We start from the raw sequence: 23,375 nt of genomic DNA, 5'->3' as shown, positions 1-23,375 counted from the left end.
CAGTCCCCAGACAGTCAGCGTATCTAGTGCCAGAAGGTGCTACATGGGCGACTGGGGGAAATAACCAATATCTCTCCAAGCAACTCATGCTCTAACCTACTTAGCAACAAATAACCGGTTGTGATGCCTACACAAGTGCAATAGTGGCACACAGCCATGGTGGGGAACCAACTGCTCTTGATTTGGCTAACTGATCCCCTCAGTGATACGGGACCCATAGCTGGAGATGGGAAAAAAGTCAGAATCATATCTAAACATAAACCCTCTCTCCAATATCAAGCTACCATCAATCATGGGCTACAAGAGGGCATACACCTATTAAACTCTCTATTAAAAAAAAAAGTAAGGGTTATTTCATTTGTCCTGGAACTAATTTACTCTCCGTTGGAGAATCTGCTTCTCTTTTTCAGATAGATGCAGATCCTAAGGAGAGAACCACCCCATCATACCTCAAAAGGGCCCCAGCTGAAACTAAGGAAAATTAGTGAAACAAGCAAGGGTGCTGATTTCCTGATGAACCGGATACCAGCACAAGGGGGAAGGAGACCAACACAGAGAAAAATCAACTCCTACCAAAGCAGACAGCCAGAGCCTCAGAGGCCCCCAACACCTCATCACTGAAGCAGACCAAAAGTGAACCCAACATGGCTCAGGGAAACTTTGCAGAAGAGGGGGCCGGAAAGAATGTCAGAGCCACATGTTGGGTCAGGATATGCAGAGACATTTATTGTACCAATAACTGTGGGCTAACTCCACAAGACATGACCCATATACCTCAACAAGGAGGGGCCAATGGGGAGGGGGTAGGTCATGGATGAGCCTAATAATGGTACCAAACTGCCTGTATTTGCTGAATAGAAAACTAATAAAAAAAATGTTGTCCTCTGACCTCCACACATACACCATGGCACATGTGTGCCCCCATGCACTCATGAACATACACATACCAAATAAAAGGGAAGGGGAAAGAAAAAGGAGAAAAAAGAAAAGGAAAACAGCCACTTACCTGGAAGACACAATGTAGCCCAGCACATGGGCCACCAGCACCTGCCCATGTGCCTGCTCCAGGCGGATGCAGAACTGGTGTGTAGCTTCCTCGGCTGTGGTAGCCAAAGGGGCAGGCATGGTAAAGGAGGCCCAATTCCGAGCTTCTTCAAAGGCCAGCCTCAGTCGCCCTGGGTGCCCACACCCTGAGAGACTGGCCCAAAGTATGTCCCTCTGGTGTGGGCTCAGTGTCCTCCTTCCCACAGCCAACAGGAGTTGGATCATCTCCTTCCCTTGGTCTCCAGAGAGGGGCTTCACCTCCCAGTAGGTGTTGGGGTCTCTGAGTGTTTGTTGCAAGGTGTCTAAAATCCCCCTCTGCCCTGAGCACACTGAAATGACAAGGTGGACCCGTGGGGGACACTTAAGGGGCAGCCAGGGGACCCTCTGAGAATGACGAACACAGTCCAGGTCATCCACAGAATCCAACAGCAACACCAGGGATTCAAAGTTTCTGCAGGAAATGGTGTGGAGGAGAACATGAAAAAAGTGAACCACCCTGGTGTGGACCTCCAGGACCTGGGCAGGGGGCAGGGGCAGTCCATAGGCCAGGCACAACTGGAAACAGATGTCTTTGAGGAGGCTGCGAGCCTCCAAGCTCATCTGGGACATTCCCAGAAGCCTCAGGACAGTCACTGTTTTGTGACCAAGCAGCCCTGGCATCTGTGCAGCCAACTTGCACATCAGGGCCGTCTTTCCAATACCTGGAGGTCCAAAGAGCACCAAGGGGGAATGGGAACAGCTGTCATTCTGCCTGAGCTGCTGCCCAAGCTGGGCCAGGAGCTCCTGGCGTCCACAGAAGGTCCTTGTGGCCTCTGTTCCCTGCCAAAGGTGGTGGTGAATCTCTTGGTACAGCCAGCCCAGCTCCTGTCTAGCTGAGTCCAGCTCTCTGAGATGTTCAAGGACCTGGTGGTTGGTCCTGGCCACAAACTGCTCAGTCAGCTCTTTCAGGTAGCGCGCATGAGCCTTGTTCTTGGGGTTTACTAGGTCACGGCTCCATGGCAGATGATAGACTTTAAGGACCCCAGGCTGGGCATCAGCAATGCGTCCCTTGAGGCTGCTGAGAAGATTCTGGGCATCAGTATCCAGACAACCATCTGCTAGCCGGTCCACCATCTTGAGTGCACAGTCATCCAAGATATGTTTGTTGAGGTCTTGGATTTCTCTCAGGAAGACTGTGGCTCCCTGGTCCCCGTGTGCTGAGCTCAGCAGGCCTTGCTCTATTTCCCACTCAGTGACTGCAAATGCAGAGGAGGTGGGAAGAAAGAACAGACATCATTGGTCATTGTGGCCTGTCTGAAGACATTGTTCTCAAGTTCAAAACATAGCAGAGTCACCTGATGGGGGTGAGGTATAGGAATTGCAAAGCGTGTGTGTGTGTGTGTGTGTGTGTGTGTGTGTGTGTGTGTGTGTATTTCAGAACTGATGTTGGGAGCCATGAGTTTGCATTTCCAACAAACTACCAAGGAATTTCACTGCTGCTGAGACTAACACTGATTATATGCATCAAAGAACCCTTGGGAGGCTAGGGGTGTGGTTCAGTGGTAGAGCACTTGCCTAGTATGTGTGAAGTCCTGGCTTCCAACTCTTAACACTGAACAAAAAGGTGGAAACAGCACAATTATCAAGAAATGAATGGACAGCTGGGCGTGGTGGCGCACGCCTTTAATCCCAGCACTCAGGAGGCAGAGGTAGGAGGATCACCATGAGTTCAAGGCCACCCTGAGACTACAGAGTTAATTCCAGGTCAGCCTGGACCAGAGTGAGACCCTACCTCGAAAAACCAAAAAAAAAAAAAAAGAAAGAAATGAAATGAATGGAGGGGTGGAGGGATGGCTTAGTGGTTAAGGTATTTGCCTGCAAAGCCAAAGGACCCAGGTTCGATTCCTCAGGACACACATTAGCCAGATGCCCAAGGTGGCACAGGCATTTGGAGTTCGTTTGCAATGGCTGGAGGCCCTAGTGTGCCCATTCTCTCTCACTCTGTCTCTCTCTCTCCCTTCCTCCCCCTCTTTCTCTGTCAAATAAAAATAAAATATTTTTTAAAAGAGAAATGAATGGATATGTAATGGAAAAGAAGCTGAAAGCTAGACTGATGCACTAAGTCACTGTAAGAGTTAACTGCTGAGGAGCTGAACTTGTCTCTGTCAGTAGCTGAAGGAATCCCAAAGAGAGAACTGTCTAAGGGGGGACACAGAAGGATGAAAAGAGGGAAGGAAAGTTTAGACTAAAATAGAGTAAAACCCAACTACATGATTCATATACATGCAGATTCATAGGTAAGTTTCAAAAAGTTGTTTTGGATCATACAGACTGCACAAGCTAACTTTCACATCCTGCTTCTGTAAACCAGCTGTCTGCCTGCTCGCTCACCCCTCCCCTCAGCTATGAACACTATAAAACGCAAGTAAAATCTCAGCTTAACACCAAAGTTACTTTGGGGAGCGATCTCAACTTTGGTCCCCAGGAAATAAACTCTTCTACTTTCACTCATGCTGGCATTTGAGTGATCTTTTCAGAAAAGTTTTGCAACAGATAAACAAATGACGGTGTAACCCTTCAGTGGAATATTACCCAGCCACAGAAAAGTAGCAGCACGGACACATGCCACCACATGAGTGAAGCTAACAATCACGATGTGAGTGGAAAGAAGCCAGCCACAAAAGAACACATAGTAAGCAACTGGGCACAGAGGTATACATCTGTAATCCAGCACCTTGGAGACTGAGGCAGAAGAACTTTGAGTTTGTGGCCAGCCTACTCTATAAGATCCAAACCATCCTGGGCTACATAATGAGAATCTGTCTCAAAAGTAAAGGAAGCAAGGGCTAGAGAGATGACTCAGTGGTTAAGGCATTTGCCTGCAATGCCTTACAACCTAGGTTTGATTCCCCAGTACCCACATAAAGCCAGATGCACAAAGTGGTGCATGTATCAGGAGCTCATTTGCAGTGGCTGGAGCCCCTGGCACATCTATTCATTCTCACTCTCTCACTCAATCTCTGCTTGCAAATAAATAAATAAAATATTTTTTAAATATGAAACAAAAATTGGAAGAAAGGATCACACCTTGTCTTGGTCCAGTCATATGAAACGACTGGACCAGGCAAATCCTCAGAGACAGGAAGCAGATCAGTTGCTGCCAGGAACTAGGAAATGGGAGTGGGAGTGATTGCTTGAGGGGAATAGAGTCTCTTATTGGTGTGATGGAAATTTCTGGAACTAGACAAGGGTGATGGCTGCACAGGAGGGAGAATGAGGCTGAATTGTTCACCTTACAGAAGTGGATTTCATCTCAGTGATTTAGGTGTCTCTCCTCATGCAGCAGCTAGCTTCTGCTTTCTGGGACAAAACACTCAACCAAAAGAATCTTATGGGAGGAAAAGGTTTATTTCAGCTAACAGTCTCCAGGAAAAGTTTCACCATAGCATGGCAAAAGCAGAGGTTAGCTCACATCTTGTCACATATCTCTGTGGAAGTATTCTAAGGACTGGGCTTGGAGCTGGGCTAATAAACCTCAAGGTCCTCTTCCAGTGAGGGCCCTTCTTCACCAAGGCTTTACCTCCTGAAGGTTCCACCAGCTGGAAATTGAATATGAGGCTGAACCATAAACATGTGAAGCTATGGGAGTCACTTTACAATCAAAGCACCACACTGGGGCAGTAAGTTAGCACTTACTGAGTTCCCACTTGCCTGCCTCTGTTCTCTATACTAGGGACCTAGCAGTGAATGAAACACACAGATCTGCCCTAGAGGAGTAGACAAATTTGAATGAAAAAGTAGAACCAAAGACAGGGCTGGAGAGACGGCTTAGTGGTTAAGGCACTTGCCTGTGAAGCCTAAGGACCCAGGTTCAGTTCCCCAGAAACCCATGTAAGGCAGATACACATGGTGGTGCATGGGTCTGGAGTTCATTTGCAGTGGCTAGAAGCCCTGGCTCTCTCCCTCCCTCTCTCTGGCCCCCAAGAAATAAATAAAAATTAAAACATTTTTAAAAGAGATTCTTTAAAAATTTTTTTTTAATTCTTAAAAAAAAGAGGGGGCTGGAGAGATGGCTTAGTGGTTAAGTGCTTGCCTGTGAAGCCTAAGGACCCTGGTTTGAGTGTTGATTCCCCCGGGACCCACGTTAGCCAGATGCACAGGGGGGCGCACGCATCTGGAGTTCATTTGCAGCAGCTGGAGGCCCTGGCGTGCCCATTCCCCCCGCCTCTCTCTATCTTATCTATCTATCTATCTATCTGCCTCTTTCTCTGTCTGTCTCTCTCAAATAAATAAATAAAAATGAACAAAAAAATTAAAAAAAAAAAAGAAGAAGAACCAAAGACAGACAGATGGTGAATGAATGAGAGCTCCAGGTACAGAAGAACAGGTGGGACATTTGAGGCTTCGAGGACAGAGGGGCGGGAGAAAGAGTTTTAATGCACTTAAAGTTCTATTCCCCAGGTGGGTAGAAATCACCTCCTCTTTTCTGAGAGTGAACATTGGCATGTTTATGAATAAAGGGCCAGAAAACAAGTACTTGAGCCTTTACAGGACAGATGAGTCTCTGACATGACCAGTCAACTTGACTATTTTAGCAAGAATGCAAGTAAACAACATAAAAAATAATCATTTCCCTATCTTGAAGGAAAAATTAATCATTTAGCCAGGCACGGGTGGCACATACCTTTAATCCCAGCACTAGGGAGGCAGAGGTAAGATAGTCAAATCACTGTGAGTTTGAGGCCAGCCTGAGACTACATAGTGAATTCCAGATCAACCTGGACTAGAGCAAGACCATACCTCAAAACAAACAAACAAAAAACTAACAATTTGGGTATGTTCCAATAAAACTTTATTTATAAAAATGAGCAGTGGGCTGGGTTTGGCTCATGAACAGTAGCTTGCAGATAGAAGTCACAGAACATGCAGTAGCTGCCACAGGTCCCATGTTTTCCTGAACACGGAGCCCACACTGATTTCTCCCCATAGGCTGTTGTTTTGAAAGAGCAGTCAGATCTGAGAAGATATTTTTGAAGAAACTCACAGCTCAGTGGAGTCTCTCAGCTCTCTGTAAGTGAATGAGCCAGGCCCTCACAGACAAGGTTCTACCTTCAAGTCAAAGACAAGAGATATTTAAAAATCCTCTCTGAGCCAGGTGCAGTGTCACAGCCTGTCATCCCAGCTACTCCTGAGGTTGAGGCAGAAGAATCACAAGTTCAAAGTCAGCCCAAGCAATGAGTGAGCTAAGCTCCTGTCTCAAAATAAAAAGGGCTTAGAGTGTGGCTAGAGATAGAATCCCCCAAGGTTATGGGAGCATAGCTCCGGGGCAGAGCGTGCCTAGGACCCCCCGTGAGGGACTTAGAGCATGGCTCAGCAGAAGAGCCACCTGCCTATCTAGCATATGCAGGACCCAGATTCAATCTCCAACAAGGCAAAGAGGAGGAGGAGGAAGAAGAAAAGAATACAAGACAAGGACGGATGCAGACACACAACAGACCCTTTGAGGGTACATTTGGGATGGACAAAGCCCACTTGCTCAGCTGCCTATAGGCTGTGTGGCCTTGGAGATGCTTCTGCCCCTCTCTGGTCCTGTTTCCTTCCTGTAACACGGGTGTAGTAGTCTATCCTGGTGTCAAAGCTGGGAGCTGACCACATGGACTGAGCAGCTACCAGGTTCATTGATTCTTGGGCCTGCAACTGCTACTGGACTGCTGTAAGCTAACCCAATATATTCCCTTTTCATATAATTCATTCTATTGCTTCTGTTCCTCCAGAGAACCTGACACCCTGTTTGCCGTGTAGCAATGGAAATGTTTCCTCCGTGCTGTTATATGCTGGAAGTGTATAACTTGTTTTGACTTTACAGGATTCACAGTTAAGAGACAGTCAAATCTCAAATGCAACTTGAGACTTTGAAACAATCTTACAGTTGGTAAAGACTCTGGGGACCTTTGAAGTTGGACTAAATACAATTACAATGGTGGCCACAAACTCACAGTGATCCTCCTACATCTGCCTCCCAAAAGCTGGGATTAAAGGCATGCACCACCATGCTCAGCTTCAGTTTCTTATTTTTTTGAGGCAAGACCAACAGACTGGCGTCTTTTTTATGCAAAAGAGTGGGGCGAGTGGAAGTGAGAATGTTGGGGGAGAGAGAGAGAATTGACACACCAGGGCCTCCAGCCACTGTTATTAAACTCCAGATGTGCGCCACCTAGTGCACGTGTGCAGCCTTGCTCACTTGTGTCTGGCTTACGTGGGGCCTGGAGAGTTGAACATGGGTCCTTAGGCTTGGCAGGCAAATACCTTAACTGCAAAGCCATCTCTCCAGCCCTTGATTTTGGTTTTTCCAGCCCATTTGGTTGTCTCTCTGCTTGGGTGTATGGAAGCAGCTTCTCCCACCACTGATGGACATTCTCCTGGGATCTGTAAGTTTGACATAAATCCCTTCCTCAGGAGCTAATGTGAGAGTTTCTCTGGAATAATGCTTGTGAAAAGCTGAGCATGTAGCCAGGCACAGTGGAAAACACCTTTAAAAAAATTATTTATTAAGCCAGGCATGGTGACACAAAAAAAAAACTCAAAAAGCAATATATTGATTGAGATGGAAATTGGGATAAGGAGATTTAGAAGCCCTGCTTCAAAGTTATAGCCTGTACTATATAGTCTTTTGTGCTGGTTATGTCCAATACTAGTTTTTTGTTTGTTTGTTTGTTTGTTTCAAGGCCATGATCAGTATTGCAGCTACTAATATAAATCTCTTGTGCTTTTTTTTTTTGGTTTTCAAGGTAGGGTCTCACTCCTCTAGTCTAGGCTGACCTGGAATTCACTATGGAGTCTCAGGGTGGCTCAAACTCACAGCAATCCCCCTACCTCCACCTCCTGAGCACTGGGATTAAAGACGTGTGCCATCATGCCCAGCTCTTGTGCTTCTTTTTATCTCCATTTCACTGCACACATTTGTCTGCTAACTGACCATTTTCCTGTTTCTGTAAAACTTACCTATCTCATACTCAGGGCCTCTGACACTGGGCCAGGGTTCTGAGCTCTGAGATCCAACAATAATGAGAGTAGTCACAGATAATATACTTAGTTCTGAACCACCAAGGATCAAGGTCCAGGCTTTGGGCCTATGCTGGCGTGAAAATAAACTTTCATCCTGATTCATCTCTGGTGCTGGTTCTGTGGGCCTTAGTTTCCATGACAATATATGTGTGTGGATATTTCAGGATCTCTTGATACTGCAAATGAATTTCTATCCAGCTTTACAAGGGTGGATGGGGAATCGAACCTAGCAAACACCTTTAACCACTGAACCATCTCGACAGCCCTGGCAAACACCTTTAATCCTAGTACTTGCGAAGCTGAGGTAGGAGGAACAGTGAATTTGTGGCCAGGATGGAAAAACATAATAAATTCTGGGTCAGGGGTTGGAGGAATGGTTCAGCAATTAAGGTGCTTGCCTGTAAAGCCTAAGGACCTGGGTGTGATTCTGCAGTATCCATGTAAAACCAGAGATGCATGGTGAGATCAAGGCCAGCCCGGAATACAAAGTGAGCTCCAGGTTAACCTAAGCTAAAGTGAAATCTTGCCTTGAAAAAACACAGCTATTGGGCTGGAGAGATGGCTTAGTGGTTAAGCACTTGCCTGTGAAGCCTACGAACCCCGGTTTGAGGCTCGGTTCCCCAGCACCCACATTAGCCAGATGCACAAGGGGGCGCACGCATCTGGAGTTCGTTTGCAGTGGCTGGAAGCCCTGGCACGCCCATTCTCAATCTCTCTCTCTCTCTCTCTCTGCCTTTCTCTATCTCTCTGTCACTCTCAAATAAATAAATAAAAAATGAACAAAAAATTTTAAAAAAAAACAGCTATAAAATACAAAAAAAAAAAAAAATTACACATCTAGCCAGGTGTGGTAGCACAAACCTATGATCCCAGCACTAAGATTACAAAGACAGACAATCATGAGTTTGAAATCAACCTAGGCTACATGGCAAGGCATGATAGCAAAAAATTATTTTGATGCATCCTGGGCAAATCTCAGTCTCAGGCAAAGTGGGAATAGTGGTTACCCTAGAGTCCCTGCCAGGGCCTTCCTGGGAGACAGGAGGAAGGGCTTCAGGAACGTGGAGAGTGTCATAGAGACCTAGATGGAACAGAAGCTGGGCACACCATCTCCCAGGAGCTAGGCTGGTTGGACACTGACCCAAGTTACATACTGCTGCACTGGGTCCCTAGGGAAGGCATATTCTGAATACATGGTCTATTCCATGAACCCCTAGGGGTCCTCACAGCCTCACCTGACCAGTGGTAGCGGAGCCATTGTCTCTGGCTGAGGAGGCCCTGACTCCAGGCCTCCTCAGCTCCACAGCGGAGGACAGAGGTCAAGGTGGCCTCTTCAGGCCCATGGGCCTCACTGGTGCCCGACTGCAGGATGTAGGTGGGAGGAATGGAGTTCTCATCCCTCCGGAAGCATCTTACCACCAGTTCCAGATCTCGGGGCCTGGTGGTCAGCTGGGCCCTCAGTGCTTCCCACTCCTTCTCCTCGATCAGTGGAGGGACTGGGCAGGGACCATACTGGTCACCTAGGAGGGCCTAACAGGGAGATGGGCAGAGAGGGAGATGCAGGTTGAAATCCCACTCAGCACTGAGCTCTGGGACAATGAGTGACACTAAAATAGGCCTGCTGATAGACTCAGGGTGACAGTTAAGCCAAGAAGCACAGGCAGGGGCTGGAGAAATGGCTTAGCAGTTAAGGCACTTCCCTGCAAAGCCAGAGGACCCAGGTTCAATTTCCCAGGACCCACATAAGCCAGACACAGAAGGTGGTGCATGTGTCTGGAGTTTGGTTGCAATGGCTGGATGCTCTGACACAACACACCCATTTTCTCTCTCTCTCTCCCCCTCCCTCCCTCCCTCTGTCTTTTCCTTTCTCTCTCTCTTAAAGAAATAAATAATAAAATATTTTAAAAAGAAAGCACAGGCAGAAGCTAGGTGTGGCGGTGCACACCTGTGACCCCAGCATTTAGAAAGCTGAGCAGGAAGGTTGTGAGTTCTGGACCAGTCTGGGTTACATAGACAGACCCTGTCTCAAAAAAGGGGGGGGTGGGCTGGAGAGATGACTTAGCATTTAAGGTGCATGCCTGTGAAGCCTAAGAACCCAGGTTTGATCCTCCAGGTCCCGCATAAGCCAGATGCACATGGTGGCACATGTGTCTGGAGTTCATTTGAAGTGGCTAGAGGCCCTGGCATGCCCATTCTCTCCCTCTCTCTCTCTTTCCTTCTCTCTGTCTCTAATAAATAAATAAAAATAAAATCTTTGAAAAAAATAGAAGAGCTGGGCGTGGTGACGCATTCCTTTAATCCCAGCACTCAGGAGGCAGAGGTAGGAGGATCGCTGAGAGTTCAAGGCCATCCTGAGACTACATAGTGAATTCCAGGTCAACCTGAGCCAGAGTGAGACCCTAACCTAGAAAAAAAAAATAGAAGAAAGAAGCAGAGGAAAGGAGAGAAGGAGGAGGAGAAGGAATAAGAACATAAGATCAGGAAGAAAAGGAAGAAGGGGAGAGGGAGGAAGAGAAGGAAGAGAAAGATGAGAGGAGGGGAGGAAGAGGAGGAGGAGTAGGACCAAGAAGAACTGGAAATAGCACTACATGTAGAGACTTTGGCCCACAATGTGTGTAAAAGAACCAGGCAATATTATAGGTGTTTTGAGACCAGGTCTTATAGTGCTGCCCAAGTGACTCTGAACTCCTGGGCTTCAGTCATCCTCCTGCCTCAGCGTCATGAGTTGCCAGGCCTGTGTCACCAAGCCTAACTAGGAATTTGTGACTACAGAATGTCACAAGGTTTCCCCATAGTCCCTTGTAGCTTGCAAAGAGCTGGAGAGGCTTGAAAAAGTGCAGCCAGCGGACGTGTGGGGAAGGAAACAGTAAAAATGCTCAGCGGGATCAGAGCAAAGGAGACTGCCAGGGGCCACCAGGAGCAGCAGGGAGCCCTTGTTGATGCTAAAGGCCCAACCCAGTCTCTCAAGGGAAGTACCCTGGGGAGCCAGCCTTGCCTCTGCTAATAACTTATTTACTACAAAAAGAGCTCTTCAAGGGCACCAGCCTGGGTCTGATTTTTGTGGCAAGTCCCTCTGTAAGAGTGATGGTGTGTCTCTGGGGACATAGGAGGGAGATGCCTGGCTCAAAAGGGAAGCAGAAAGCCAGTAGAGTTCTAGGGGTGGAGCCCTTCTAGAAGGTTCCCAAGACTAGTTGACTGGACCTGAGGGAGGCTTGGGAACTATCTCCAATCTCTCTGCTGCTGGGAGCCATCTGTGTATTTCACTACCTGAAATTTGAGTTGAGAAGCAAAATTCCTGTAGATGTTTGTTTTGTCTTCTCTTTCTGATCACTCCTGATCACTCCCTCTGCACTTTTTGTTGTTGTTGCTGTTGTTTTTGTTTTTCAAGGTAGGGTTTCACTCTAGCCCAGGCTAACCTGGAATTCACTAGGTAGACTCAGGGTGGCCTTGAACTCATATGAGCCTCCTACCTCTGCCTCCCAAGAACTGGGATTAAAGGTGTGTACCTTTAATCATGCCAGCTCTTCTCCCCTTTTTTGTCTGATTTTGTTGTTATTTTGGGAGGATGAGTTGTTTGTTTATTCTTGTGCTAGGGATTGTTCCCCTTTTTAGGAAACATTGTTATGCCCTCAGGAGGCTAAGGAAGGGAGATCATGAATTCTAGGCCATCCTGGGCTACACTGTGGGAACCAGTCTCAAAACAGTAAACAGAGGATCCATGTTCAACTATTCAGATCCCACATAAACCAGACACACAGAGGTGAGGCAAGTGCAAGGTCCCACATGCCCACTAGGTGGCAAAAGCTTCTAGAGTTCAATTTTAGTAGCTGAGGCCCTGACACACCAGTTCTATCTTTCCTCTCTCTTGCTCTCTAAAATAAATAAATAAATAAATAAATAGATAAATAAATAAAAGTAAACAGAGATGACTATGGTGGGGCACATCTTTCATCCCAGTATTCAGGAGGCTAAGGCATGAAGATCAAGAGCTCAAGGTCATCTTCAGCTACATAACATGTTCAAAGCCAGTCTGAACTGGCTGCAAGAGACCCTGTCTCAAAAAAAAAAAAAAAAATAGCCAGGCATGGTGGCACATGCCTTTAATCCCAGCACTTGGATGACAGAGGTCGGAGGATCTCCATGAGTTCAAGGCCACCTCAAGGATACATAGTGAATTCCAGATCAGCCTGGGCTGAGCTAAAGTGAGAAATGAGACCCTACCTTGAAAAACAAACAAAAAAAGTATCCCTGGAAAACTGAACTTCATCATTAGGTTCTTTTGGGGCATGTGGCTTTACATGGTTGCTAGGAAATCAAACCCAGGCCATCAGGCTTTGCAAACAAGCACCTTTAGCCACTGAGCCATCTCTCTAGCCCTGGGCTCCTTTTGGAAAAGTAAACTTAAAAGAATAAAAAGTAATTGTGAAGGGAATTTACAAGCAAGAATGCATAGCCTTCCCAGTGTAAGAACATATTTTAAAGCAATAATAATTAAAACACACTGGTACCAGTGTGCAAAGAGAACTAAGCCAAATTTGGAAGATGTGGAGCCCACTGTAGCCAAAGGTTCATAGGTAATCAAGAAAACTCCAGGTCAGCCTGAGCTAGAGCGAGACCCTACCTAGAAAACAGGGGATGAGGCCAAGCGTGGTGGGGCATGCCTTTAATCCCAGGACTCGGGAGGCAGAGGTAAGAGAATGTTAGTCTCAGGCTGGCCTCAGACTCACTGTGATTCCTACCTCTGCCTCCTGAGTGCTGGGATTAAAGGCATGCACCACCAGGCCTGACTTTTGAGGACTATTTTTAATGACAGAAGAGGTATATTTAAACATGGAAGAGGACCCTGTCCCAAGCCACGGAAACTACACCTGATACCCCTAGGCATATAAAGAAAATAAATTTCCAAAACCCCATGGGTTTCCATGTCCTCTGTTATTTTGCACAATCCCAAAACTCCACAAACATAAAGTGGACAGAATGGGACATGTGGAGGAAGTTCCAGATCAATGCCTAGGATTTCCTTCGGATTCAACATTCTACTCTCCAGCTCACCTCCTGCTTCATTTGACTACTAATACCTAGCTCCAGCTAGTTCTACAGAAGACAAGAGTGCTATGATTGACAGGCAATGTCTTCCCATGGGCAGGCTACTGGAATAGGAAACATTAGCAGAAATACTATCCACTTCCCTCTACTATTTGGACTGGGTATTAGGGCCCACATTCTTGGGGTAGATAAGGAATAAGGACTACACCATCCCTCCCAACACACTCACAATGAAAGCTGGTCCTATAGATGTTTTCTGACAACGGTCCAGTTCTTCCAAGCAGAGTTCTGTGGTCATGTGTTCAGTGGCCTCTGTGTCCCGAATACCCAACCTCAGATCAACCACCTGGGAACCATAAGGATGCGGATTGTCAGAATGGTAATGAGATTTTCTTTCAATTCCCTTTGATAAAAGCATAAAATGCTTGACTAATTGTTGGTGCTGGGTATCTCCCTTAGAAGAGGATGTCTGGATTCAGTGAATTTGAGACTGAATTGTAAGACTTAAAATAAAAATTTATACCCAGGTTCAGTGAAGAGATGCTGAGAAGAATTTCTTTTGATAAAAGGTTTATTTGGTATGTGGGGAGAGACATTAGGGCCATAGAAGAATGTGACAATGATGGGGTCCCAAAGACAGAGAGAGAGAGAGAGGCTTCAGTTCCAGGAAACAATAACAAAAGAAATGCCTGGGTTGGGGAGATGGTTTAGCTGTTAAAGACACTTGCTTGTAAGGCCTGGAATTCCTCATTACCCAGGTAAAGCCAGATGCACAGAGCAGCACATGCATCTGGAGTGTGTTTACAGAGGCAAAAAGCCTTGGTGCACCCAGTCTCACTTTCTCTCTCTGTCTCACTTTCTCTCTCTCTCTCTCCTTGCAAATAAATAATGTGGAAGGGGACAATTTTGAGGTAGGGATTCATTGTAGCCCAGGCTGACCTGGAATTCACTATGAAGTCTCAGGATGGCCTCAACTCACAGCCATCCTCCGACCCCTGCCTCCTGAGTGCTGGCATTAAAGGCTTGTGCCACCGCACTGGGCTATAGAATTTTTTAAAATATTTATTTATTTATTTGAAAGAGAGAAAGAAAGAGGCAGAAAGAGAGAAAATGGATGTGCCAGGGCCTCTAGCCACTTCAAAACAATTCTAGATACATATGTCACCTTGTGCATCTGGCTTATGTGGGTACTGGGGAATCAAACATGAATCTTTAGACTTCTCAGGCAAGCACCTTAACTATTAAGCCATTTCTCCAGCTCCTCTCCCCCCCAAAAACAATTTTTTTAAGTGTACAAATAAATTCCTTTTATAGCATTTGGAGGAGCCAGGTGTGGTAGCCCTTGCCTTTAGTCCTAGCACTTGGGAGGTAGGAGAATCACCATAAATTCAGGGCCAGCATGGGCTACAGAGTAAGTTTCTGCTCATCCTGGGCTAGAGTGAGAATCTGCCTCAAAAACACCAAAAAAAAAAAAAAAAAATCCAAAAAGTAGGGGAAGGTTCTGCACAGTAAAAAGTTGGGCTTAGATCACAGTATAAAATAAGATAAGAGAGTTTCAAGCAGCCTTGGTACCCCTGGCAACATGGCAACAAAGACCTGGTCTTACTTTGCCACTCCAGCATGGGTCCCAGGTAGTGGGGAGAGAGGGGCTGCTTCTTTTCATCAAGATCACCGCAACCTTAGAGGAGACAGATTTTAGCTTAAGAAACTGCTTATCAGAGAGACATGCTACAGCAGATGGGCATAGCTACATTCCTTCCTTATGGAGTCTCAGCACCTGTGTTCTAAAGGACAATCTCCCACTGAGAGTCCCCAGTGAGAGGCCTGGGACATGGCTTGTCCATAGAGTGCCTGCCTAGCATATACAATGTTTTGGATTTCATCAAAAGATAAAACAAACTGGGCGTGGTGGCACACGCCTTTAATCCCAGCACTCGGGAGGCCGAGGTAGGAGGATCGCTGTGAGTTCGAGGCCACCCTGAGAATACAGAGTGAATTCCAGGTCAGCCTGGGCTAGAGTGAGACCCTACCTCAAAAAAAAAAAAAAAAAGATAAAACAGGGAGATGGCTCAACAGTTAAAGGCACTGCTTGCAAAGCCTTTGTGTCTGGGGCTTGATTCCCCAGTCCCCATGTAAAGCCAGATGCACAAAGTGGTGCTTGCATCTGGAGCTTGTTTGCAGTGGCAAGAGGCCCTGGTATACACACTCTTTCTCTCTCCCTCTCCCTGCAAAATAAATAAAATTTAACAAAATATATATAGTCATAAAAAGAAAAAAAGAGGGCCTAGAGAGATGACTCAGTTGTTAAAGGTGCTTGCTTGGCCTAAGTTCGATTGCTTTTGTCTAGGGTTTATTTGCAGTGGCAGGAGGCCCAAACCTTTTTCTCTCTCTCTCATTTTCTCTCATAAAATAAAAATATTAAAGAGAGAGTTGGGAAGATGGCCCAGAGCAGTTAAAGATACCTGCTTGCAAAGCCTACCTCCTGGGGTTCAATTCCCTAGCCACCCACACATAAAGCCAGACAGACCCTGGACTGCAGCCACAAGAGATGCTGGCATGAGCTCATGGGGCTTGTGTATACACAATTAATTTTTAAAAGGAAAAATAACAAAAAATCCATAGGGTCACTGTAATCATGAAGAAAATATCAGATAGATCTAGACTGAGCAGATGAGCATTGACCAGTTGTCCAGCTGGTCCTCTCTAAGAAAGCCAAGGTCATGAGCAACAGGGAAAAGTCGTGGTAGTGGGGAAGCTGAAGCAGGAGGATTGTGAATTCAAGGCTGACCTGGCCTGCAAACTGAGACCCTGTCTCAAGGGAAGAGAGAAGAGGGGAAGGGAAGAAGGGGAGAAAAATTTACTTAAAAATAAATTTTCTAAGGCTGGAGAGGTGGCTTAGTGGTTAAGGCACTTGCCTGCAAAGCCAAAGGACCCATGTTCGAGTCGCCAGGTCCCACATAAGCCAGACACACAAAGTGATGCAAGCATGCAGGGTCACACATGCACCCAATGTATCTGGAGTTTGATTTCAGGGGCTGGAGTTTCTGGTATGCCAAATCTCTCTCTCTCTCATGAAAAAATAAAGGTCAGTCTGTTGGGCTTGCCTCAAAAAAAAAAAATTTCTAGAGAAGGAACTTGGTTGTTTCCAGCTTCTTTTTAACTAAGGACATGTTCATCTTTGCAGAACTTTCTTTGTAAAGGAAGGTGCTTAGATTGAGTAGGAATTGAACCCAGTGAATTCTTAGCAACCACCCCTGGCTAGAGAGACTGGTCAGAATGGTTCAGATCAAGCAGGCAGCACTGACCCAGAGGGAGGCTGCAGTGATCAGAGCGCAGAAGGACCAGACCAGTCCCTGCCTCCCTAATAAGCCACATAGAAGTAAGCATGAATTCCTAATCAAGTACACATATAGCTAAACAATAGGACTATGTATGTGTGGAGAGAAAAATGAGTAGGAACCTTAGCTGTGTATGCAGGGAATGAGAAATGTCAGGGACCAGCCTCTGGCAAGGGCTCTTCCCCCAGGACAACAGCTTTGGCTCAACCCCACCTCTTTAGAATGCTTGCCTCATCCTCCTTGGAACACCAGTGTGGATGTTAAAGCAAGCACCAGGCATTTAGTCAGTTCTCAGTGAGCCTTCTGTTCAGAGCAGGACTGCTGATGCATCCAGCCTCATGGATTTGAGCAGCTACTAGGTTCTTAACCTTTCCAGCCTGCAGATAGCCATTGTTGGACTGCCTAGTGGTATTGAGTAAGCCAATCAAATAAATCCTCTTTACAATATACATTCATAGCTGGGTGTGGTGGTGCACGCCTTTAATCCCAGCACTCAGGAGGAGAGGTAGGAGGATCACTGTGAGTTCGAGGCCAGCCTGAGATTACATAGTGAATTCCAGGTCAGCCTGGGCTAGAGCAAGACCCTACCTCGAAAAAAACATACATATAGCCAAGACAGATCCTCCTGCCTCAAGCTTCTGACTTCTGGGATGATAGACATATGCCACTATACCCAGCTCCATGTTTTGTGCTTGCAATGGGCCCAGCAAATTCTTCTGGAAATCTGGCTATAATACCAGAAGTCATAGATGGAATTACGGTGGTACACACCTGTCATCACAACAATTGGGAGGCTGAGATAGGAGGATCAGGAATTCAGGGTCATTTTTAGCTACATATGGAGGCCCGGGCTAGCCTGGGCTACATAAGACTGTGTCTCAGAACAGCAAAAACTAAAGTCTCTAACCAAACAACAATTCAAAAAGAAAACAGAACAATGAAAAACAAAACAAAATCCTTGGGAGGGGGATGAGGAGATGGCTCGTGGGTAAGTGTGCTTGCCATGCAAACATGGGAGCCTGAGAGGGCATGATTCACCCTGAGTTAAATTTCCCAGCACCTGTGTAAACAGCTGGGCCTGACCACACATGCCAGTTACCCCAGTCCCATGGGGAGTGGAGACCAGAGAACTGTGGAGGCTCATGAAAACTGCAGTTCCAGTTTCGGAGAGGGACTCCATTTCAAGGAGACATGTGCATGAGCAATAGTGGAGTGCACTGCAAGTTCCCCTGTTCCACACCTCTGGCCTGCACATGGGGCACACACATCTGCGTGCAAATGTGCACACACGATCCATAGACATTGTACCACACATATAACATGCACATGCAAAAAGAAGTCCTTGGGGGGCTGGAGAGATGGCCTAGTGGTTGAGCGCTTGCCTGTGAAGCCTAAGGACCCCGGTTCAAGGCTCGATTCCCCAGGACCCACGTTAGCCAAATGCACAAGGGGGCGCACGTGTCTGGAGTTCGTTTGCAGAGGCTGGAAGCCCTGGCACACCCATTCTCTCTCTCTGTCTCTCTCTGCCTCTTTCTCTCTCTGTCTGTCACTCTCAAATAAATAAATAAAATTTTAAAAAAAGAAGTCCTTGGGAATATGAAAAATCAGATAGCTGGGTTGTGGGCCCTGGGTGCTATGGTGGTGGATCAGGGTTTTCTAAGGGAACAGGACTTAATATATATATACATAGAGAGATAGATATAGATATATATTCATCTATATTATCTATATCTATCTATCTATATAGATAGATCTATATATAGATATATAATCTACATATATCTATATATAGACAACTATATATAGAGATATGTATATCTATATATATATTATATATATTTAAATACATATATATATAAATATTTTTTTCATCTGGGCTAGAGTGAAACCCTACTTCAAAAAAAAAGAGAGATGGAAGGGAAGGGCTGACCCAAAAGTTGTCCTCTGACCTCCACACATGTGCTCCTACTCACACACAAACACACACACAAAACAAACGATAAATAAAGAAAATGAAGCCAGGCGTGGTGGTGCACGCCTTTTATCTCAGCCCTTGGGAGGCAGAGTTAGGAGGATTGCTGTGAGTTCAAGGCCACCCTGAGACTCCATAGTGAATTCCAGATCAGCCTGGGCTAGAGTGAGACCCTACCTTGAAAAAAAAAAGAAGAAGGAGAAGGAGGGGGAGGGGAGGAGGAAGGCTGGGGCTGTAGTGCAGTTGGTCAAGCACAGGCCTAGCATGCAGACAGCTCTGCCTGGGTTCCATCCCAAGCACTGCATAAACCAGACACTGTGGGGCATGACTGCCAACTGCCATCCTAGCATGAGGAGGACCAGGAATTCAAGATTAGCCTTGGATACACAGTTCATGTGAGGCCATCCTGGGCTACATGAGACTCTACCTGAAAAAAAAAAAAAGCTATGCATGATGGCACATGCCTTTCATCCCAGCACTAGGATCACCATGAGTTCAAGGTCATCCTAGAGCTACAGAGTAAATTCCAGAACAGACAGGGCTAGAGTGAGACCCTGCCTAAAAAAAAAAAAAAAAAAAAAGATCTTTATGGATTTCAAGACTCAACAGTAAGTGTTGTTTTTGTTTTTGTTTTGTTTTGTTTTTATTTTTTGGTTTTTGAGGTAGGGTCTCATTCTCTAGCTGAGGCTGACCTGGAATTAACTATGTAGCCTCAGGGTGGCCTTGAACTCACAGCGATCCTCCTACCTCTGCCTCCCAAGTGCTGGGATTAAAATCGTGTGCCACCATCCCCTGCTCAACAGTAAGATATTAAATAGAGCTTGGAGTCATTGCTAATGAGGGGCTGGTTGTGACTTTGGGGTGACTGCAGACCATTACCTCAAACATTAAGCCATGTTTCTGGCAGAAGCTCTGCACTTCCGGGTAGGCCATGACCTGCAGGGCTTCTCTCTCTGCATCCATATCTGCAAGAAATGGCCCAGAGAGCGTGAGTAGGAAGATCCTAGAACTCCCTGGCCCCACCACTCTGCTCTGATCCTTATTCCCTCCACCATCCTTAAGGCTGAAGCCCTTTCCAACAAGTCAAGGAATATTTTAAACAAGGGCTGGAGAGATGGCTTAGCGGTTAAGGCACTTGCCTGCAAAGCCAAAGGACCCACGTTTGATTCCCCAGGACCCATGTAAGCCAGATGAACAGGGTGGCACATGTGTCTGGAGTTCACTTGCAGTGGCTAGAGGCCCTGGTGTGCTCATTCTCTCTCTCTCTCTCTCTCTCTCTCAAATAAATAAAAATTTAGAATATTTTTAAAATATTATAAGAATATTATAAATAAAAAACATAAAATCAACCCAGAGAGATGAACCTTCCAGGTGCCTGGGACTTTCCCAGGGTTCTCTGCAAATCTCATAGCCCAAGCAACACTCAGTCCCAAATGGACTAGGAGAAATAGCCTCCAACCCAAGATGAGGGCTACAGGATAAAACACAGACATGTAGGGCTGGGTCTTTAAATCGGTGCTCAATGGCAGAGATTGCCTAGCATGTGTGAGATCCTGGGTTTCATCCCCCCAACACCACAAAAAAAAAAAAACAGAACTCAATTGATTTACATTACAGATAATCAGGAAAATAATCTACTAACATAGGCAGAGCCCATTCCTTATTAAAGTATTACTACTGGTTTATCTGAAATGCAAGCTGAACTGGTTGTCCTGTTTTATAGTCTTGTTTAGAGAACTGTAGCAGAACCCAGCACTCAGGAGGCTAAGCTAGGAAGAGTGCCAGTCTGGGGCTATAAACTAAGTTCCTGGTCAGCCTGAAGACAGAGTGAGACCCTGCCTTGAAAAACAGTAAATAACTAAGGAGCTAAGATGAAACCCAGGACCTGCCACATAGACCTTTCAGTCATGCCCTAACTGGGGGATTCTAGGCAAGAGTTTTACCACCAAGCCACACCTCCAGGCCTCACTGGGGGGCTTTAGATGGGCACTCCTACACCCTCCCCCCACCATCAGCCAGGACATCTGATTTTATTATTGTTCTAGTTTTCTTGCTTTTGTTAAAATATGGCAGACAAGCTGGGTATGGTGGCGCACGCCTTTAATCCCAGCACTAGGGAGGCAGAGGTAGGAGGATTTCCGAGAGTTCGAGGCCACCCTGAGATAACAGAGTTAATTCCAGGTCAGCCTGGACCAGAGTGAGACCCTACCTCGATAAACCAAAAAAATAAAAATAAAAATAAATGGCAGACAGACTATACTGCATAAAGTTGGATTCTAAGACTTCACCACTCCTGTCTATTGTGGCCTTGTGCCAAGTGTCAGGCTAACCTCAGCTCCTTCTTTTGTAAATTAGGAGTGAAGCCTCTGTGGGAATGCAAGCTCCCCAAAGTCAAGAACCTGGGCTTGCCTTGGCCATTGCTTAACTCACAGCACTCAGCACAGGGTGTACCCAGGGAACACTGAATCTTTCTTTGATTTCTTTTTTCTTTTTTGCAGTACTGAGGCTCTGCTCATGTTGGGCAAGTGCAGCCCTACCTCTAAGCTGGATAGATAAACCTTGCAAGTAGAAGTATTGAATGTTGGGTTTTAGGAAAACATTTGCTTTCGTGTTTTTTTTTAATTTATTCATTTATTTATTTATTTATTACGGGGGGTGGGGGAAGAAAGACAAAGAGAGAGAATGGGCACACCAGGGCCTCTACCCACTGCAAACAAACTCCAGATGCAGGTACCACCATGTGCATTTGGTTTATGTGGGCTCTGGGGAGTTGAACCTAGGTCCTTAGCCATCTTTCCAGTCCAAAACATTTGTTTTCTTTGAGTAGTCATAGGGACACCTCCTTGATGTCTTTGACAGCAACCTAAATCCCTGGTTTAAATACCTGTATGTACCCTAGCATGAGGGTCACCATAGATGTCAGTCTAGGATCTATTTCCTGCTCCTCTGTTACCTTTCTCAACTAAACTGTTGTATGACATCCCATCTTACCAATTCCACAGGTGTGGTGGTTTGATTCAGGTGTCCCCCATAAACTTAGGTGTTCTGAATGCTAGGTTCCCAGCTGATGGCGATTTGGGAATTAATGCCTCCTGGAGGGAGTGTATTGTTGGGGGCGGGCTTATGGGTATTAAAGCCAGTTTCCCCTTGCCAGTGTTTGGCACACCCTCCTGTTGCTGTGGTCCACCTTATGTTGGCCAGGGGGTGATGTCCACCCTCTGCTCATGCCATCCTTTTCCCCTGCCATCGTGGAGCTTCCCCTCGAGCCTGTAAGCCAAAATGAATCTCTTTTTCCCAGAAGCTGCTCTTTGTTGGGTGATTTCTACCAGCAATGCGAACCGGACTGCAACAGGTCACTAAATGTATTCATACAATATTTATCAGAAGGTTGGTTTGTCTAGACCACTGCTAAGCATGTGGAACAAAATTGCCAATAAAATGCTTGTAATAAGTACATCTCTGTAGTGAGTGGTGAATATATAATGAGCACACACACAAGACCTGGGTTCAGTCCCAGCCTGCCAAGCACACACCAAACCCTGGCTCCATCCCAGTGCTGCCAAACCAGCAGTGAAAAAGAAACCATGTAATCAATGTGGCATGCTACAGTCTGCTCCTACTGGCTTGGGAAAGCCAGTTTCTAACTCTTCAACAATGTCAACCAGCTGTTAACACAACCATTGTTAAAAAAATTTGTGGGGGAGAGAGCTGAAGAAGTAGCTTAGCAGGTTAAGGTGCTTGCCTGCAAAGACTAAGGACTCAGGTTCAATTCCCCAGTACCCATGTAACCCAGATGCACAGTTGATATATGTATATGGAGTTTGTTTGCAGTGGCCAGAGGGCCTGACTCACTCTCTCTCTCTCAAATAAATAAATTAAATATTTTTAAAAACTTAAGCCAGGCATGGTGGTGCAAGCCTTTAATTCCAGCACTTGGGAGGCTGAGGTAAGAGGATCACTGTGAGTTCAAGGTCAGCCTGAGACTACAGACTGCGTTCCAGGTCAGCCTGAGCTAGAATGAAACCCTAGCTTGAAAAAAAAAAATTGCTACTGTTTTGGCACATGTGAGTCATTCTAGCCCTTGGTATGGGCAGGTAGGAGGATCAAAAGTTTAAGTCCAGCTGCTGAAGAGATGGTTCCGCAGTTAAGGTGCTTGCCGGCAAAGCCAACGGATCCAGGTTTGATTCCCCAGTACCCACATAAAGCCAGATGCGCAAGGTGGCACATGTGTCTGGAACTTATTTGCAGTGGCTAAGAGACTCTGGCATGCACATTTTCTCTCCCTCACCCTCTCTCTCCCTCTCTCAAATTAAAAAAAAAAAAATGTTTTTTAAAAAAGTTTAAGTCCAGTTAGGGTACATGAGACCCTTTCCCAGCCCCCAAAATTTTAGGTGGCCTCCCAAAAGTGAAATGTAAATATTAAATTTAAAATTTAGGTAGCACATACCTGTCATCCTAGCACTTGAACAGTGGGAAGACAGAGACAGGAGGATTGTGGACGTCAGACTAGCCTGGGCAAGAGATTGATACCCTGTTTCTAAACCTAAATGGAAGGGGGCTCAGTCGTTAAAGATGCTTGTTTGCAACGCCTGATGGCCTGGGTTCAATTCTCCAGTATCCACATAAAGCCAGATGTGCAAAGTGGCACTTGTGTTTGGAATTCATAAGCAGTGGCAGAAGACCATGGCACACCCATACTCACTCTGCCTGTCTCTTTCTCTCTTGAATAAACAAATGAAATATTAAAAAAAAAAACTGCCAGGTGTGGGTGGCACACGCCTTTAATCTCAGCACGTGAGAGGCAGAGGTAGGTGGATCACCATGAGTTCGAGGCCACCCTGAGACTACACAGTGAATTCCAGGTCAGCCAGCCTGAGCTAAAATGAGACCCTATCTTTAAAAAAAAAAAAAAACAAAAAAAAAAAAACCTA

The 23,375-nt window shown here is 45.9% G+C and overlaps 1 protein-coding gene across 2 annotated transcripts in view; it reads right to left on the bottom strand.

Annotated features, from left to right (window-relative positions):
* The window catches only part of Nwd1 (NACHT and WD repeat domain containing 1), a 140,301-nt gene extending 120,894 nt beyond the window's left edge, over positions 1-19,407 (bottom strand). For both annotated transcript variants that reach the window (XM_012950531.2, XM_004665975.2), the window contains exons 1-4: positions 19,324-19,407; positions 13,364-13,480; positions 9,324-9,618; positions 1,007-2,279 (exon numbers count right to left, since the gene is read on the bottom strand). In XM_012950531.2, coding sequence (XP_012805985.2) covers positions 1,007-2,279; positions 9,324-9,618; positions 13,364-13,480; positions 19,324-19,407 — 1,769 coding nt within the window. The remainder of the gene's footprint in view (positions 1-1,006; positions 2,280-9,323; positions 9,619-13,363; positions 13,481-19,323) is intronic.
* Between the last annotated feature and the right edge of the window lie 3,968 nt (positions 19,408-23,375).

Source organism: Jaculus jaculus, chromosome 1 (assembly GCF_020740685.1).
Source record: "Jaculus jaculus isolate mJacJac1 chromosome 1, mJacJac1.mat.Y.cur, whole genome shotgun sequence".
NCBI lineage: Eukaryota > Metazoa > Chordata > Mammalia > Rodentia > Dipodidae > Jaculus > Jaculus jaculus.
This window is presented reverse-complemented; position numbering and strand designations above follow the sequence as displayed.